We start from the raw sequence: 12,019 nt of genomic DNA, 5'->3' as shown, positions 1-12,019 counted from the left end.
AATGTGGCAGTATACAAAGTCAATGTACAGAAATCAGTGGCTTTCTTGTACAATAACAATGAAAATACAGAAAGGGAAATTAGAGAATCAATTCCATTTACTATAGCACCAAAAACCATAAGATACCTGGGAATAAACCTAACCAAAGAGGTAAAGGATCTGTATTCCAGGAACTACAGAACACTCATGAAAGTGATTGAAGAAGACACAAAAAGATGGAAGACCATTCCATGCTCTTGGATCAGAAGAATAAACATTGTTAAAATGTCTATACTTCCTAGAGCAATCTATACTTTTAATGCCATTCCGATCAAAATTCCACTGGTATTTTTCAAAGAGCTGGAACAAATAATCCAAAAATTTGTATGGAATCAGAAGAGACCCCGAATCGCTAAGGAAATGTTGAAAAATAAAAATAAAACTCGGGTCATCACGTTACCTGATTTCAAGCTTTACTACAAAGCTGTGACCACCAAGACAGCATGGTACTGGCATAAAAACAGACATATAGACCTGTGGAACAGAGTAGAGAGCGCAGATAAGAACCCTCAATTCTATGGTCAAATAATCATCAACAAAACAGGAAAAAATATACAGTGGAATAAAGACAGTCTCTTCAATAAATGGTGCTGGGAAAACTGGACAGCTATATGTAGAAGAATGAAACTCGACCATTCTCTTATACCATACACAAAGATAAACTCAAAATGGATAAAAGACCTCAACATGAGACAGGAATCCATCAGAATCCTAGAGGAGAACATAGGAAGTATTTCTTCGATATCAGCCACAGCAACTTCTTTCAAACTATGTCTCCAAAGGCAAAGAAAACAAAAGCAAAAATGAACTTTTGGGACTTTATCAAAATCAAAAGCTTCTGCACAGCAAAGGAAACAGTCAACAAAACAAAGAGGCAACCCATGGAATGGGAGAAGATATTTGCAAATGACAGTACAGACAAAAGGTTGATATCCAGGGTCTATAAAGAACTTCTCAAACTCAACACACACAAAATAGATAATTATATCAAAAAATGGGCAGAAGATATGAAGAGATACTTCTCCAATGAAGACACACAAATGGCTATCAGACACATGAAAAAATGTTCATCATCACTAGCCATCAGGGAGATTCAAATTAAAACCACATTGAGATATCACCTTACACCAGTTAGAATGGCCAAAATCAGCAAGACAGGAAACAACATGTGTTGGAGAAAATGTGGAGAAAGGGGAACCCTCTTCCACTGTTGGTGGGAATGCAAGTTGGTGCAGCCACTTTGGAGAACAGTGTGGAGATTCCTCAAGAAATTAAAAATAGAGCTTCCCTATGACCCTGCCATTGCACTACTGGGTATTTACCCCAAAGATACAGATGTCGTGAAGAGAAGGGCCCTCTGTACCCCAATGTTTATAGCAGCAATGGCCACAATTGCCAAACTGTGGAAAGAACCAAGATGCCGTTCAATGGACGAATGGATAAGGAAAATGTGGTCCATATACACTATGGAGTATTATGCCTCCATCAGGAAGGATGAATCCCCAACTTTTGTAGCAACATGGATGGGACTGGAAGAGATGATGCTGAGTGAAATAAGTCAAGCAGAGAGAGTCAATTATCATATGGTTTCACTTATTTGTGGAGCATAACAAATAGCATGGAGGACAAGGGGAGATGGAGAGGAGAAGGGAGTTGAGGGAAATTGGAAGGGGAGGTGAACCATGAGAGACTATGGACTCTGAAAAACAATCTGAGGTTTTTGAAGGGGCAGGGGGTGGGAGGTTGGGCGTACCAGGTGGTGGGTATCATAGAGGGCACAGATTGCATGGAGCACTGGGTGTGGTGCAAAAACAATGAATACTCTTATGCTGAAAATAAATAAATTAAAACAAAATCAAAAGGAAAAAACAAAAACAAAAGAAACCCAAAAAACAAAAAACAAAAAAAAGTCAGACTTACTGCAATCAGAAAAAGACAATTATCATATGATCTCTCTGATGTGAGGGAGTTGAGAGGCAAAGTGGGGGGTTTGAGGGGTAAGAAGGGAGAAAATGAAACAAGATGGGATCAGGAAGGAGACAAACCATTAAGAGACTCTTCATCCCACAAAACAAACTGAGGGTTGCTGGGCGGAGGGAGGTTGGGAGAGGGTGGTTGGGTTATGGACATTGAGGAAGGTATGTGCTATGGTGAATCCTGTGAAGTGTAATCCTGGTGATTCACAGACCTGTACCCCTGGGGCTAATAATACATTATATGTTAATAAAAAATTAAAAATTAAAAAAAAAATTCAGACTTACTGGATGGCCATAAGCTCATCCAAAAGGAAATCAAACTGGGAAAAAAACTCTAAAGCCATTGAAGAAAAGGGCCATATCTGGCTCTAAGATCAGAGCTGCATGGAAACTTAGCCTCGCCAGCAAGGGGGAGCCCACCGTGCCTTGTCTCTGTAGTACAAGGGACCTACACCTGCCTTCTTCCCCCAAGCACAATAGTGTATGCTACCAGAAGGTCACAAGACTTGCCTTATTGGAAACATTGTATCTTGATAACTGATCTTCTGTGAAAACAACACATTACTTCACTATCATGGTATCTATACTAAGAAATTCTGGTAGATTCAGCAGGCAATCTGTTCCCATATTGTGACTCAGACAGAAGAAGCTTTTCCCCAAACATGTCAAAATATAATATTTAATATCTTTTTTAGGTTTACCTCAAAAAGAATCTTCACCAAGTCCAGAGACTCTACTGAGGCTAATGATGAGCCCATCTGTAGGAATCTCTGGGCAACAGGGGTTATGTTCCCTTGGACAAGGGAACTGGTCCCTGGTATGCTGGCATGGGGGTCAGCAGTCCTAAGTGACGTGGTGTCAGGGAATCATCTGAGAAGGATGAAGCTCAAAGCACTTGAGCTCTGACACAGCAAGGGATCAACATAATTAGGTTTTGTGCAGAAAACTGCCTCCAAAGAGGGGCCTTGTGAGTTATCTGGAAACTGACTTGCAATTAGCAATTTCTGAGGGACGTGGGAGTGAGGGTTCTTCTAATGAGAGAGCAGGTCTGGTGACCATCCAGCATCTTGCTTCCCTTAGCTGCTTTTGGCTGAACATTGTCTTTCCAGAATTCAATTCCCTCATCAATATATGAAAGAGCTGAACTAGATCACCCTGCAGCATTCTCTGACTGCAAGAAATCTTCAGTTAAAGAATATGTGCGCACATGCCCCTTCACAGTTTTCTGATCCAACAGGATTCATTATGACACCATCTGCGCCCTGGTAATGGACACTCAGGGCATGAGGGTAAGAAAGAATTTCACGGTATCGATCTACCTGAATTTTAAACCTCTTTTTCTTCTTCTGAATGACATAACTCCTAACAAATAATATCAAGGATGTAGTTTGTTTCTGCCCAACAAATTCCTCCATGAATCTTGTAAAACTTACCTGGAAATTGATTCTGGGCAAAATTTGTGCAAGGCAAGCAGATGCTGACATTTTCCTCAAATTGAATTTTTTAACGAAAACAAACATCAGATTACCTGGGAGGAGATCGGAGCTCTGGTCCCATGCAGACATCTGGCAAAAAACACAGGGTTAATTGTTTTGTTTTGTTTTGTTTTGACCAGCCTCCCTGCCCCCCCATCATAGTGGTACCTCATCAAAACAAATGGCTTTTAATTCACGACAAAGCAAAAGCCTAGTAAATATGTGGTATACAAATTGTAGTATTTTATATTTTTCTAGGAAGCTCATGGTACGAAACAAAGGAAGAATGATGTAACACATTTTAGAGCTACCTTAAAGATAGACTATTGCTTTTGGCTGACAGATACAGAAATCCTTACCGGTAAGCCGTGACCACACTCTGAAAAAGTGCACAATACCTTCAAAATAAACTCCACATGTAAATCTGTGTTTCCTATTCTTGAGTCACAGAGATTAAATATTACCTCTGGGCGTGGTTGCTTCGTTGTCACTCTTAACTTCTTCTGTAATAAAGTGTATGAGAGACCAACTTTTTAAGGTCATTATGGGTAAATCTCATTCACTCAACAATGAACATCCACCATATGTAGGGCAGTGTGTTTTGCACGGGATACGCATAAAGAAATTCTTCTGACCACCCCTCATGCACAATGTTGGGGGACAGGCATTTCAAGAAACAACAGGATTTCAACTGCAGGAAGCCTAAAGGTTAGCATTGCTGTTTCTCATTTGAGAGAATCTTCGAGAAGCCACTTCTGGGAGTGGGTGCTAGAGTTTAAGGCTTATAAAGGTCTGATTTGGTAAGTCGTATTATCGGGCAGATGGAATATGAATTGGAAGGGAGTCTGGGTGTTGGGAGGAGGGAAAGGCCAGAGGGAGGCTGGAGTGTGGCGGAGGTGAAGATGGGCCCCAGAATGAGGACGCGCGTGAAGAGAAGCTGGCCGCCAGCCCGGGCGGGTGGGGTGGTCGTCTGCTGCCCAGCACCTGCGGGCCTCTAAGCTCACCGCAGCACCACTACACAAAGGCTCTTACCCCACTGGAAAGTAAGTGCGCACATCTGTGTGCACATGTGTTGGGATGAAACAAGGAAATGGGTGAGAGGTAGAGGACCATTTCACCTGGTGTTAGCTAAAAAGTCTAGAAGAGATCATGGCACCGCAGACCATGTTTGCATCTGATGAATAAGTGAAGATTTCAGACAGGGTAGTTAACTTTCTCTTTCTCCACAACAACCCGGACGCTAGGGACAGACAGCCACTGACTGATGAGGCTTTCCTAACTTCAGGTATTTATTTGTACTCAACACCAATTGAGTTGTTTGTGAAAATACTTTATGTTTTTCCCAATATTAACATCATGCTTTTATAAAGCTAAAGTGAACATTGTGAAAACATAACCAAAATGTATCCCAAATTAAAACCGATGGAGAGAAGAGATTATTATCAGATTAGTATTTTTAAAATATGTATTTTATATTCAAAGCAATTCAGGAGGCTAAACATAATGCTATTTATCTTTTTATTTATTTTTCATTATGTTATGTTAGTCACCATACAATACATCATTAGTCTTTGATGTAGTGTTCCATGATCCATTGTTTGTGTATAACACCCGGCGCCCCCTGCACTCCGTGCCCTCCTTAATGCCCATCACTGAGCTAACCCATTCTCCCACCCTCTCCCCTCTGAAACCTTCAGTTTGTTTCCCAGAGTCCATAGTCTCTCATGGTTCATCTCCCACTCTGATTCCTACTCCCCCTTCATTTTTCCCTTTCTTCTAATATCCTCCATGCTATTCCTTATGTTCCACAAGTAAGTGAAACCATATGATAATTGACCTTTTCTATTTGACTTATTTCACTCGGCATAATCCCCTCCAGTCTCGTCCATGTTGATGCAAATATTGGGTATTCATCCTTTCTGATGGAGGTGTAATATTCCACTGTGTATATGGACCATATCTTCTTTATCCATTGTCTGTTGAAAGGCATCTTGGTTTTTTCCACAATTTGGCAACCGTGGCCATTGCTGCTATGAACATTGGGGTACACATGACCCTTCTTTTCACTACATCTGTATCCTTGGGGTAAATACCCAGTAGTTTTTTTAAAAGTGAGTAAAAGACTGCAGGGAAGTAAAATGAACTATTTACAACAATTTTAATGTTTATGTTCTTTTTTTTCTTAAAGATTTTACTTATTCACTTGTCAGGGAGAGAGAAAACACAAGTCGGATGGGGGGAGAAGAAGATGGAGAAGCAGGCTCCCCGCCAAGCACGGAGTCTGATGAGAGACTCAATCCCAGGACACTGGGATCATGACTTGAGCCAAAGGCAGACACTTAACTGACTGAGCCACCCAGACATCCCATAATCTTGATGTTCTTAATCCTTCAGTTCTGTAAAGGTTTAATATTAAAGGTTTGATATACATAGTGCAAGCAAAATCCACCTAGTCTCCACCCAACTTCTCATGCTTTAAGCATTTCATGCCTTCATTCATCAGTTTGGGGGAATGACTCAAGGAGCCCCACCAAGACGCTCAACTCATAGCAAAGTGCAAGAGAGTTGAAGGTGAGAAAAAGAAGATTAGAATCTGAGGTAGAAGAGAGCTAAAATGAAACCAACATGGCTGCTATGATGGCAGGAAATGAAGACCTCACCTCATAGTGGACAGTGTCCACAGGAAGCTCTGAAATAAACAATATAAACTATTAAATAAACACCATAAAGACCTGAAGCCATAAAATTTCCAGAATTAAACATAGGCAATAAGTTCCCTGATGTAGGTCTTGGTGATGATTTTTTTTTTTTTTAATCTGACTCAAAAAGCAAAGCAACAAAACCAAAAATGAGCAAGTAGGACTACACCAAACTAGGAGGTTTCTGCATAGCAAAGGAAGCCATCAGCAAAATTAAAGGGCAATCACCGAATAGGAGAAAATACTTGCAAATCACCTATATAATAAGGGGCAAATATCCAAAATATATAAAGAACTCATATGACTCAAGAGCAAAAAACAAAGAAATAAACAAACAAACAATCTCTTCAAAGAATGGGCAGAAGATATGAATAGACTTTCTCTGAAGAAGATGATACAGATAGCCAACAGGTACATGAAAAGATGCTCTACATCATTAATTAAAACCATGATGAGGTATCCCCTCACACCTATTATATGGCTATTATCAAAAAGATAGGAAACAACAGGTATTGATAAGGATATGGAGAAGAGGGACCTTCCTACATGGTTGGTGGGACTGTAGCTGAGCAGCCACTGTGGAAACAGTGTAGATGTTCCTCAAAAAATTAAAAAACAGAATTATCATATTACCCAGAAATTCTGCATCTGGGTGTGTATCCAAAGAGAATATAAACACCAACTCAAAATAACATATTTGCCCTCATGTTCACAGCAGGATTACTTACAGTGTCCAAGGTATGGAAACACCTAAGTGTCCACTGACAGATGAATGAATAAAGAAGATGTGGTAGATAGCATGGAGTGGAATATTATTCAGCCATTAAAAATGGAAATCTGCCATTAGTAACAATATGGATGAACCTTGGGGGCATTATGCTAAGTGAAGTAAGTCAGACAGAGAAAGACAAGTACTGTATGATCTCTCTTATCTTTTATGTGGAATCCAGAAAAAAAGTCTAAAATATCTAAATCTTAAAAAAAGAAAATTTTATAAAAGCTTATAGATACAGGGAAGAGATTGTGGTTGCCAGAGGTGAAGGCGGTGGCGGTAGTGGCGGGGTGGACGGGAGACGTGGAGACGTGGGTGAAGGGGGCCAAAAGGTAAAGAGCTAAAAAGAAATAATAAAATAATAAGCAAACAATATGAACCGAGACCAGTCTGAGCGGTAAGGATTTATGGCTGCCCTTGGCACTGAGATCAGAAGAGTACCCGTATGGTATTGGCACATCACCGATGCCCTTCACGGCTGTCTTGGGCTGCCCCATGGTGGGCACCACAGTAGGGGGGAGGCTGGGTCTTATGAAGGCCTCAGGACAGGGTGATGGCCGTGGCATGGTGCCATTCATTGGGGGTTACGCTGTGCGTGTGTATGTTTGTGTGTAGTATTTCTGCGGTGTGTATGTGTGTGAGTATGCGTGGGTAACAGTGTATGTGTGCGATATGAGTTGTGAGGTGAGATGTGACTGTGTGGTGTACATGTATGTACTAAGTGCATGATACGTGAATGCACATGTGTGTGTGTAGTTGTATGTATATGGGTGTGTGTGCGTGCCTGAATGTAACTATGTGTGTGAGTGTATGTGGATTTATGAGCTTGCATACGTATGTGAGTATGAGTTTGTGGATTGTACAAATGTGCGTGCACGAGTGTGGATTCATGGATGCAGATGTGGATGTGCACATGTATGTGTAGGTATGACTGTATATCTGAGTGTGAATATGTGTGTGGTTGTCTATGGATTGCATGTGAGTGTGGATATGTCTGTGTGGGTGTGTGAACCTATGGGTGTGTGTACATAGCATGGTCACATGTAGGTGCTGGGTGTGCATCTGAGCATGTGCAAGGGATATGAGTATAAGTGCATGTGACTGTGTGTGTGTGTGTGCATGCTTGGGGAAAACTTGACCTAATAGCTGCTCTGCCTTGAGCTCAGGATTTGTTTTTAAGTGTCTAGGTCTGTGTGTCCCTGAACTATCTTTCTTGGAGACTGTGTTTTTCAGCTGAGGTTTGGGTGAATGCTGAGTGGAAGGACACGCACGTGCAAACAGTGGGGGTCTTCAGAATGCAGCCGAGTCCAACCCCACTACCGAACACAACCCCTGCACGGTGTGAACTAGGGGCAGATCCCATCAGCCAGCCTGAGGCTGTCTCCAGAATTTCACTGTGAATCTGTTCTGTCTCACATCTGGAGAACGACAGGGCCCCACACCGTAAGCAGCTTCCTTTAGCTTTGAGGAGATGGTTGAGGCTGGGTGAGGGTGAGTGTGGGCTGCACCAAGCAACGCCAGGGAAAAGACGGCCTCGCGGAAGCATCCTGGGACTAGCCTGGAGCATGGGCGCATCCCCAGGAAGCCTCCCTGGGTAACGTCTTTGGGGACACACCTAAGAGAAGCAGATGAAGTACTTTGCTCCACATTGTCCTCATGCAGTTCAAAGACAGAAAAGCAAATACAAAATAAGGTATGTTTACTTTGAAAAGGTTGCTCTGAGGTCCTTCCTGGCAACAATAAGATACCAGCAATGGTGTTGTCTAGTAACAATCTCTGGAGCATCCCAGAAAGAACTTGCTAAATGCCTCTATTTTTACCTTAATCTATTCTCAGATACAGAATCATCTAAAGAGGGTTTTTAGAGACAGAGAGTGATCAAAGAGGAAAAAACATGGGGTTGGGAGAGTTTTTTCTTTCTACTTTCTTGTTTATGAATCACCCTCTCTACAGACTCTCTGAGCTTCCCGTATTTCACAGGCTCGGAGGGGATGGAATTGTCATGCTCCGTCCGCGTGAGGGTCGTACAGAGAGCATGGGATTTACACCCAGAAGAAAACACATCCTCCCGACCTCCGACCTCCGCCCTCCCTCGGTCTCTGAGCGCGGTGCTTTCTGGTAGATTAAGTACTGACACGTTTGAGATTTTCAGATGGGATGTCTTTAGAATCCCTAGAAGAAATCCGCATTAAGGGACCTCTTGCAAAAATGAGCACCCCCCCCCCCCCACCCTTCATTACAGGTCTCCATCTCCACCACCTCCCGGGATTCTGGTGATTTACCGGTAAGGAAGGTTAATGATGGGCAATTTGCAGTGACCACAGGGTATCCTAAAATGCAATTTCTGTGACTTCAGGCTGACCGTGGGAGGCAACACACATTTGCGCTCGTTTGTTCAAAGGCATATTTTGAGGGATTTGAAACTTCAGCCAGAGTTGCGCTAATTGAAGAGCATATGTGCCTGTCCGGCTGCATTTGACGGCGGTGTACAACAGGACTTTTCCGAGCACTGCGGGTGCAGGGCTATTTCAGTCCGAACGACTTGGAAGTCTGTTTCTGCAGGTGGGAAGGGGAGGGGCTTCCTGGGCCTGTTTGCGCTTCCCCCCAGCAGCAGGAGGGAGGGTGATTGTGGACAAGTGACCTAATTCTCAGTGAGGACTACTTTGGGTAAAGCGAGGACCTTTATAGGCGCTTCCTTTTTTTTGGTAGGTGAGAGCTCCCTCAAGGAACACTTGAGGAGTGGGATTGATGACTAAGCAAATCGTGTGACTATTTTTTCCTTGGGAATGGTTCCAGGAGAATGCCGGGAAGATACCTCCGGCCAAGAGGCCGGCGAGGGAGCAGATTACAACCACAGAAGGCAAACTTCAACCTCACCACCAACGGGATGCACAGTCTCGTTCCAAATTAATACATAATGCACATATGACAAGGTGATGTCTCTAGCCCTGGGCTCACGACTGTCTGTTTTGTTATTCATGTGAAAAAAGAAACAACAAAGCCAAAATGGAGTCATTTGCCCGCAGTGACAGGAAACCTAGACTTAATTACCCTCTTTCCCGAGAATGTGACCTCCTAACAGTCGGTCTGTCATTTCCTGATGAGATTTAGGGAGGTCGCTGCTCCATAATCCCCCCAGCCCCCGCCCTCTCTGCCGAAAAGAAGTTGTCCGGGCCTGAAATATTGCTTTCTTTTGATTTGCTAACACGGTCTGGTACCTCCCGTTGGTTTGCCCCGTTAACGCCTTCCGCGGCCCAACTCCCCCTCCCACAAGTCTCTTCTTCCCGGATGCCTCAGAACGACGCAGAAAGCGCTTAATAAAGCCAATTCTGTCTTCAAATGTACTCGGCTTTTTGAATTTTGTTTTTTAACATTCTCTTTGTTATATTTATTAACTTAGAGAGAGCCAGGGCAAAGATACAGACGACCGCGATGAAGAAGATGGAGGCCTCTGACCATCGTCTGCACAGTCGCCCGCCACAACCCCAGCCCTGAAATGCCACAGAGCCCAGAGATGGTCCACTCACCTGGGGTCCCCTCCAAAACACTTTTGAAAGTACAGATTTCTGGATCATAACACAGACCTCTTAAATCTGAACTTCCTGGGGGCTGGGGAGTGGGGCAGTGTGAAGAAAGGTCTATTTTTCAAAAAGAAGTTTTCCCGATTAGCAGAATTTTAAAATGACCTCATATGCCCCTCGGAGAGGCCCTGGGCGCTGCCTGGGCGGTGTCTGGGGAGGGGGGTGTCCAGTTGTTACTATACAAACGCTGCATTAGGGCCCCCCCCAACCCTGGCCCCCATCACCCTGGTGCCGCCGCTCTCTCAAAAGCCACCTTCCTACAAACAATGCTGCACACAGAGCCGGACTCCAGGGGCGACTGGAAGCTGGCCGACCCATTCCTCCAGCTCTCTGCATCCTGTGGCTTCGTCTGTAAGAAGTAGAGGCACATGCCTGTCTTGTAAGGATTCGGGGAGGAACTGATGAACCACCTGGACACGGAAATGCCTTGCATAACCCGTGGCATGAAAAATGTGAGCTGTTTGCCCCCAGCCAGAAAAACAAATACCAACATAAATCATCACATCTAGAACAGGCTACCTACCTGTGCTGTTTTAGACTTTCTGAAAATAAACATTTCCTTGTCCTTTTCCCTGGAGTGAGACCATTCCCTGTGCTCTCTGTGACACCTACTTCGACCAATGCGCTGCGGTTACTTTGTTTGACAAAACGCCTTTCTCCGTTGTCCATCCCTTTTCTCTCTGAACATTTAAGACCATTAAACAAAACAAAACAAAATAGGTTTTGCTGGAAGCTAATCAAGTTTCTTTACATCCCTAGCCCTGCTGTCACCTGGCCTATTCCATTCTAGAAGATGTGCTAGGCCCAGGAAGGAGGCTAGGGAACCTCACCACCGGCGGTGCAGGTGCCCGGCACTCCCGTTCCCCCGGGAGAGAATCCAAGGACCAGAGTCAAGTGCAGCAGAAGCGGTGTTACCGCACAGCAGGAGTGCGCGCTCCAAGGGCGAAGAGCACTGACCCACTGAGTTAGAGAGGATCTAGATCGGGCAGGGCAGATCTGGGCAGGGCAGATCTGGGGCTGTGATTTTTGCAGAAAATGTGGGAATGTGGGGTTCTCGGAATGGGCGGGGATTTCCAGGAACTTTGCATGTCATTTGCACGTCCCAAGGACCTACTATGCGCAGGCGCAGTCTGATTTTTCTGGCACCTATGCCAAAAAGACTTTAAATATATTACTGTCCCTCTGGCGTCCCCAGCGGAGGGGTCATTCTCGGTCACTGGCAAGCCGACGGGGTCTTTGCGAGCAAGTGTGCCCTGGGCTTCTACACCAAGAGGATGCTTGTGGCCGGCAGAAACCGCCTGTTATCACAAGGTCGTTTCATCGCTGCAAAGTCTGTCATGTGTCAGGCTGAGACTCGGTTCTCCATTTTATGCTCCTTCTGCAGTTACCCAGCCTTTCCTATTCTACCTGTCCCAGTGCCAGCTTTCTAAGAGTCTGCAAGCCAATGCTTGAAAATAAGGACATTGTAAATTGCTGG

General features: G+C 44.0%; 1 protein-coding gene across 1 annotated transcript in view; it reads left to right on the top strand.

Moving 5' to 3' along the window:
- Positions 1-11,511, top strand: part of LOC132028158 (uncharacterized) — a 28,480-nt gene extending 16,969 nt beyond the window's left edge. Inside the window, 3 exon segments of the mRNA XM_059416772.1 lie at positions 3,253-3,304; positions 9,204-9,245; positions 11,302-11,511. Of these exon segments, the coding sequence (XP_059272755.1) occupies positions 3,253-3,304; positions 9,204-9,245; positions 11,302-11,511 (304 nt within the window).
- The last annotated feature ends 508 nt before the right edge of the window (positions 11,512-12,019 follow it).

Source organism: Mustela nigripes, chromosome 12 (genome assembly GCF_022355385.1).
Source record: "Mustela nigripes isolate SB6536 chromosome 12, MUSNIG.SB6536, whole genome shotgun sequence".
Lineage (NCBI taxonomy): Eukaryota > Metazoa > Chordata > Mammalia > Carnivora > Mustelidae > Mustela > Mustela nigripes.
This window is presented reverse-complemented; position numbering and strand designations above follow the sequence as displayed.